The following is a 7,773-nucleotide window of genomic DNA, read 5'->3' as shown; positions in this document are numbered from 1 at the left end:
AATGGTGTCAACAGCGGAAATAGGAGTTTTAAGTTAAGTCCCAATGAAATTGCAGACATGACACAAGATGAATTCATTGCAGCTCATACCGGATACATGATGCAAGGCAATCCCACACTGTCCGAATCAACATCTTTTATGTATGAAAATGTCTCAGATGTTCCGACAAACTTGGATTGGAGGGCCCAAGGTGCTGTCACTCCTGTTAAGTTTCAAGGTCAATGTGGTAAGACTCAATTTACATACAACCATTGATTAAGTTAATGTTACAAATCAATCGAACACAAATGCAAACTAATTAAAAAGTAATCTTTTTACAATCTAACTTGTATTATTATGAGAGTTTTTTTATATATAAAATGATTTAAGCTTAAAGCATTAGTTTTTAAACCTTTAATTTTATCATTTCAATTAAAATTTTATTTAATTTTTATATAAAATTTTAGTTAATATATTTTTACATAAATATTTTTCATCGACATCATAGATATCTCATAATCTAGTGTATATATATATGTAGGGAATTCACTTATATTACTATAAAACTAAGAGTGAGTTTGGATGGGTGGTGCGTTTACCTGCCGTTACTATAAAAATAATAGTGATGATGAGATTAGATACTGTAGCGATACTGTAGTATGTTGGTTATTGTTTTATACTTAACAAAGGGTTATTGTTGGTTTACTTTGCAGGATGTTGTTGGGCATTTTCAGCAGTGGCAGCCATTGAAGGGATAGTCCAAATCAAAACTGGTAGTTTAATCTCATTATCTGAACAACAATTGTTGGATTGCAGCACAGATGGAGGAAACAGAGGTTGCGATGGTGGACAAATGGTAAGTGCTTTCGAATACGTTATCCGAAACCAAGGAATAACTACTGAAGAAAGCTACCCATATCAAGAAACGCAAGAAACTTGCGACACTGAGAAACAGATAAACAAAGTCGCCACCATCAATGAATATCAAATGGTGCCTGAAAACGACGAAGAAGCGTTGCTTAAGGTCGTCACAAGTCAACCTGTCTCAGTTGCAATCGAAGGCCATGGACAAGACTTTCGGTTTTACAGCGGGGGAGTGTTTACCGGAGACTGTGGCAATGCTCTCTCCCATGCAGTCACCATCGTCGGATACGGAACAAGTGAAGAAGGTTTAAACTACTTGCTGGTTAATAATTCATGGGGAGAAACTTGGGGTGAAAATGGATATATTAGGATTCAAAGGGACGCGAATACACCAGGTGGATTATGTGGTATCGCCATGAAAGCTTCGTATCCCGTTATGTAAGTTCATATAATGGACATTTCTCGACCCATATATATATATATGTGGTTGTACTGCTTGACTAATTTTCGAGCATACTGATAGGTAAGTTACGATAATTAATTAGCAGTGCTAAATGGTCTAAGATATGTGTTGTATTTGTTCTTTTTTCCCTTTCGTTTGGTGTTGATGTCTGTGGTCTGTTTGGAACTATCACTCTTGTACTCTTGGTGTTCTTCTAGCCATTATAATGAATAAATGATGATTAAAAAAAAACCCTCTTCCAAAAACAAATTGAAGTGGCAATGTAGCAAAAATTTCATCTTACCAATACATATCCCCACCTATTCTTATATATGTCAATCCATCACCAATAACTTACTTTTTTCATCTAAACTTTTCAAAACTTGTAATTTAATCTTTTTTCCACGTTTTACATAACTTTATTTCCATAATAAATGCTTTATCAATTTCATGGTTTTGTCATTGAAATAGTACCACGTATCTAATAAAAAATTTCCCACACCAATAAATCAATGAGAGCTACTTCTTAGTCCTTTATCTACTTCTAGCCTACACAAAGTAATATAAGATATACTAATTTCCAAACAGATTACACATTGACAGCCACTTCCTAATCCCTTCCTTACTTCATCTGCATTCTAGTAAAAGTCCTCTATTAGTACTTTGTTCTCACAATGATAAGATGGAAGGAAGCTATAAAACTATTCAATTAAGCTCAGTTGAATTGGATTACATAATCATGGCTTCCTTAGTGATCTATAAGAGTCATCCCTTCACAATGATAAGTACAACATGAGATCAGCAAGTTTAGTTTACCATCGGGGAAAGATCGAATGATCCTATAAAGTTACCACAGAATCACGATTTACATCAACCTAGGATGAGTCAACTTGCTAAGCAAGCCTGTGACAAGTCACATTCTTCTCAACAGACTTGAGGAATTCCTTAGTTGCATGAACATGAATCTTCCAAAGTCAAAAGACCGAAAACCCAAAAGCGATTAGAAAGCTCATTAAACTAAATTAACTAAATAGATACCCTAACATCGAAATGTTTTGGGCTAACAGTGTGCTCATAACATGTAGGTGATCACCATTATTAATTTAAGAGGGTGGAGTATAAATTTATTAAAAAGATAGCTCTCTTATTTTCCTATAAGAAAATAGTTTTAAGAGAGTAAAAGATGAATCATGTATAATTTACAAAAACCCAAACGATAAGATTGTGTTGATGAAAAATAATTGATATTTTGGAACTTTGAGGTATGTTATTTTATTGATAAAATTGAAGGTTTGAATAATAAATTATGGATTTATATTTTATATAATGTGTTCAAAATTGTTGAGTGATAGAATGATAAATTGATGCTCAAAATTCTTTTTTTTTTTAATTTTTAAAATAGATATTAAACTATTTCGGTTTTAGAAAGAGGCCATACACCGTAAGTTAGGAGCACGACTCGTCTAATTCCAAAAAAATGAACCTTGTCTTTTTTTTTTTTAAATATTTCCTATTCATAAGGTAAAATGAGTGCAACCTTTTAACGATATGCTTTTTTATTTATCTAGGCCTAGTAATAAAATGAACGAATATATTTTAACGCGATACTCTGCACAAATGTTAGCAAAATAAAGTAATATAGTAACGAGTAAAAAAGGCAAAGATGATATTAAAATGACAAGCAAGTAAATCAATGAACAAATAAATAAATTAAATCAATAAAATAAAAATAAAAATGCTATACTAGTGAGTGATGATAATACAACTATAATGATAGTAAACAGCAATTTATAGCAATAATAGCAATAATTATATTATAGTTACTATCATAATATTAACATGAATAATAAAATAATAATAAAGACGAATAATGTACAATAAAATGGAAATATAAATAATACGATTTTTGAGTATTAAAGAAAGGTAATGAAGTAATATATAAATAAAACAATTCATAAAAGGTTGAAATTAAATAAACCAAGGACTGAATTAGAATTAAAACGAAATTAAAAGACTAAATTGTAATAAAATAAATGAATAAAGGACCAAAATGTGACGCGCAAAAAGTAGCAGGGTCCAAATGGGTAATTATTCCAAGCCCTGGGACACGTGTCATTCCCTAAATGGGTCCACAGTGGTCGAGGGACTAAATTGCACAAAAAACAAAACAAAAGGGCGAAAATAAAAATAATAATAAATAGTAGAATGAAATTGAAAAGCATTTAAATAGTGGAAGGACTAAAACTAAAAATATCCCATTTCTAAAAAACACATGGATCCTGGGGGTGATTCGGGTCATGCCAAAACAACGTCGTTTTGGACGTCCGAGGCCAATCCCAAAACGACACCGTTTTGGAGGCCTATAAAAGCCAAAAATTTCAAAAAAAAATCACTTCCTCCGTGTTTTAAAAAAATCCTCTCCTTTCTCCCTTTTTTTCTCTAAAATCACGGCCTAGGATACGGCCATAGGGTCATCGGAAGCCCTCCGTGGCCACCAGAGTTACACAAAAACAGGCATTTTCAGTGCCCTTTCAGCCAGATCTGAAGGCAAAGCCTACCATTCAAAAAGAAAAAGCAAAAAAAAAAAAAAAAAGAAGAAGAAGAAGAAGAAGAAAATTTCCAGCCCTTTCACCTAGCCGACGCGCCTTTCGCACCCCATTCCGTCGAAGCCCATGCCAAACCTTAAAGGGTTCTAGAGCTTTCCACCTCGGAGAAGACCCCTGACGATAGAGGAGTGTAAAGCGACTCAGGTAAACAGGTTTTATTTTTTATTTATTATGCTTTTTCGAAATATAAAAAATAAAATAAGAGGATCACATTCGTTTTAATTGTTTTTTTTGTTCTTCGTATTTTCTGTCCATTTTATAATCTGTTTATCCTGCTTTTTATAGCCGAGTGATTACAAATTTTCGTGTTTGTTTTTGTGTTTTCTTTTTTTACTTTTGTCTTTTCTACTATTTTTGCTTCTTGTTTCTGTCCTTATTTCTTTCTCATTGCAGGTGACGGTGCACGGTCAACGGCGGGGAAAGATCAATGCCTTTGTCGTTGTGGTGCAAGGGTGGCAGAGGAGCAGACCTTAGGGTGTGGGTGTCTTCAGGAGGGGTGCCTGCTGACATGGCAAGGAGCGACGCGAGAGCGGGACCTAGGGTTTTAGGGTTTTTGAAATACTTTAGATTAGTTGGGCTTGAGCTTGTGTAACACTTGGTTTGGGTTAAGGTTTTGTATTGGGCCATTGTTTTGTAAATGGACTTTTTTATTTTTCGGTTTTTATATTTTGTTTATTTATTTTTGGTTTCGAGCCGTACGAAATTGGGCCTTTACAATTGTATTTCAAATTCCGTGCTTCAAATTTTGAGTATATTAAAATGTTAAACTATTGGTGCAATATAAAAACTTTAAACCTTTCAATATATATTTTTAAAAAAATCAAATTTCTCTATTGAAATGATATGGTGCTCGATTGATAGAAAAAAAAACTAATGCTATTATATTTACTTACTTAACAAAGGGTTATTGTTGGTTTACTTTTGTAGCATGTTCTTGGGCATTTTCAACAGTGGCAGCCATTAAAGGGATAATCCAATTAAAACTGGTAAATTAATCTCATTATCTGAGCAACAACTGTTGGATTGCAGCACAAATGAAGGACACAGAGCTTGTAAAGGAGGATGGATGACGGATGCTTTCGAATACATTAGCCGAAGTCAAGGAATAACCACCGAAGAAAGCTACCCATATCAATCAATCCAAGGAATTTTGAGCTAATTGGGTTTTACCCATATCTAGGCGAAGAAGGCCATTCCAAATGAATTTTGGAAGAGGATGATGTGAATGAGGCTATTAGCTAATTAAGTTATAAGTTTGTTAGTTAGTTTATAACAAACTTAACCATCATCTAGTTGATATCATCTATGTTGGAACAATGAGACAATAACAGGCTGTTTTGTATCTTGCTTGAATAGCAAGCCTCGAGCCTTGGTGAAGAAGCAAACTCGGAAGTAGAAACAGAAAATGAAACTAGCTAGTGAATAACAGAAAAGAGAGAAGAAGATTGAATGAAAAATGAGCTGATATTTTTCATTAACACACCAACAAGGCATTAAGCCATTACATATTTTAGTCAACAAGTAAAACAAACAAGTAATCACCTAATCAACACCCTAACTCCACTAATTTGCATTGAAACTTACAAGATTAGCTTGTACAACTAGCATTGCTGATTTTTCAGTCAATCAATATCAAAACATTTACCTACTTAGTTCAACATGAACTAGATTACAAAACAATCAAAATGGAACTAAAAACAGCAAGTGGATTGGCAGCTTCAAACTTCAGTTGCTGCACACCATGGCACCACTGCTTGCTGCTATTTCTTCCAGCATGACCACCTTTGCATGTTGTGCATGGCCACCTTTGCATGGGAACTAAACTTAACACTCCTCCTTAGTTTCCATGCTAGTAACACCTAATTCCCTTTTAAATTTAACAAATTTAGACACATTGAGTGCCTTTGTGAAGATATCAGCAATTTGCACTTCTGAATTGCAATGAATCAGCTCGATTTCATGAGCTTGTTCCATCTCCCTTATAACATGCAACTTAATATTGAAGTGCTTGGTTCTGCCATGAAAAATGGGATTTTTTGCAATTGCAACAGCAGATTTGTTGTCACAATAAATCTCTGTTGCCTCCTTTTGGTTTTGGTTTAAATCAGCCAAGATTTTTCTAAGCCATATGGCTTGATTCACAGCAGATGCAGCAGCAACATATTCAGCTTCTGCTGTTGATTGTGCCACCAGACTTTGTTTCTTAGAACTCCAGCAAAACATGCCTGAGCCAAGACTAAATGCATATCCGGATGTGCTCCTCATGTCATCACTCGATCCAGCCCAGTCACTATCAACATAGCCTATCAGCTTCATGTTTTCAGCCCTTTTGAACAATACACCATGATCAATGGTGCCTTTGATGTATCTTATCACTCTTTTAGCTGCTCGAAAGTGCTGATCATTGCAGCAATTCATGTATCTCGATAGCACACTAACAGCAAACATGATATCGGGTCTTGTTGCAGTCAAATACAACAGACTACCAATGAGACTCTTGTACATAGTCTCACAAATTCGTTCACCACTCCCTTGCCTCGAAAGCTTCACTCCAACAGCCATTGGTGTGCTTGTTGGCTTGCAGTTCTTCATAGAGAACTTATCCAGGATCTTCATAGTAAAAGAACTCTGACTAAGAAAGATTCCCTTTTCTGTTTGCTTCACTTCCATTCCAAGGAAGTAGTTCATTCTGCCTAAATCAGACATTTCAAACATTTCCATCATTTTTCTTTTGAAATCTTCCAGCATTCTTCTATCTCCTCCAGTTACCAATAGGTCATCAACATAGAGTGACAGAATAAGCTGAGTTTCAGCTTGGTTCTTCTTCACATACAGTGTTGGTTCACTGGGACTTCTCTCAAATTCCAAACTGAGCAAGTAAGAGTCAATTCGAGCATACCAGGCTCGAGGAGCCTGTTTCAGGCCATATAAAGCCTTTTTCAGTCTGTACACCATGTGTTCTTTGCCAGTGATCACAAATCCTTGAGGCTGCTCGATGTAGATCTCTTCTTCCAGGAAACCATTGAGAAATGCAGACTTAACATCAAGCTGATGAATGGTCCACTGATGTTGAGCAGCCAAGGCAACTATCATTCTAACTGTGTCAAGCCTGGCTACTGGTGCAAATGTCTCCAGGTAGTCCAGACCATACCTTTGGCTAAATCCTTTGACAACAAGCCTGGCTTTTAGCTTGTTCAGACTGCCATCTGCATTCTGTTTACTCGATAGACCCATTTTACTCCAATGGTCTTCTTTCCAGCAGGTTTATCAACTAGCTCCCATGTCTGGTTCTTCTCAATCATGTTGATTTCATTGACCATAGCTAGTTTCCAGCCTTCATCTGCCTTAGCCTCTTCAAAACTACTAGGTTCTGCTATTGCAACCTGTGCCCTTTCATAAATATCATCTAGGGGCCTTGTGCCTCTCACAGGTACATCATCAACATCCATTTCAGGTCCTAGCTGCTCAAGTTCAGCTTGATTAGGCACTAGGTCTTCTGAAACTGCTTCTGGCTCATTTTTCTCCCAATTCCAGCAGGCTTTTTCATCAAAGATGACATCTCTGCTCACCTGGACTTTGTTTGTCAAGGGATCCAGAACCCTGTAGCCCTTCTTGACTGAGCTGTAGCCTACTAGAACACCTGGTTGAGCCCTTTTAGAGAGCTTGTCTCTCTTTGCTGCTGGTATTTGTGCATAACACAGGCAACCAAACACCTTCAGATGTGCCAAGGAAGGCTTGAAACCAGACCAAGCCTCGAAAGGTGTTTTGGATGCAAGAGCTTTAGTAGGAAGCCTATTTTGAAGGTAGAAAGCAGTGTTTACTGCCTCAGCCCACATGGTCTTGGGCAGTTTCTTCTCAAACAGCAGGCACCTGGCCATATCC

At 36.1% G+C, this 7,773-nt stretch overlaps 1 protein-coding gene across 1 annotated transcript; it reads left to right on the top strand.

Annotated features, from left to right (window-relative positions):
* LOC107902413 (senescence-specific cysteine protease SAG12-like) lies at positions 1 to 1,285 on the top strand (the record flags this gene model as incomplete). The annotated part of the gene is made up of 2 exons (XM_041092741.1): positions 1 to 226; positions 693 to 1,285. Coding segments are annotated over 2 exons (819 nt in total), but the record flags the coding sequence as incomplete, so codon positions are not given.
* Positions 1,286 to 7,773: the final 6,488 nt, after the last annotated feature.

The sequence above is a fragment of the Gossypium hirsutum genome, chromosome D05 (assembly GCF_007990345.1).
Source record: "Gossypium hirsutum isolate 1008001.06 chromosome D05, Gossypium_hirsutum_v2.1, whole genome shotgun sequence".
Taxonomy (NCBI): domain Eukaryota; kingdom Viridiplantae; phylum Streptophyta; class Magnoliopsida; order Malvales; family Malvaceae; genus Gossypium; species Gossypium hirsutum.
The sequence above is the reverse complement of the archived record's forward strand: the minus strand, read 5'-3'. Positions and strand labels throughout refer to the sequence as shown.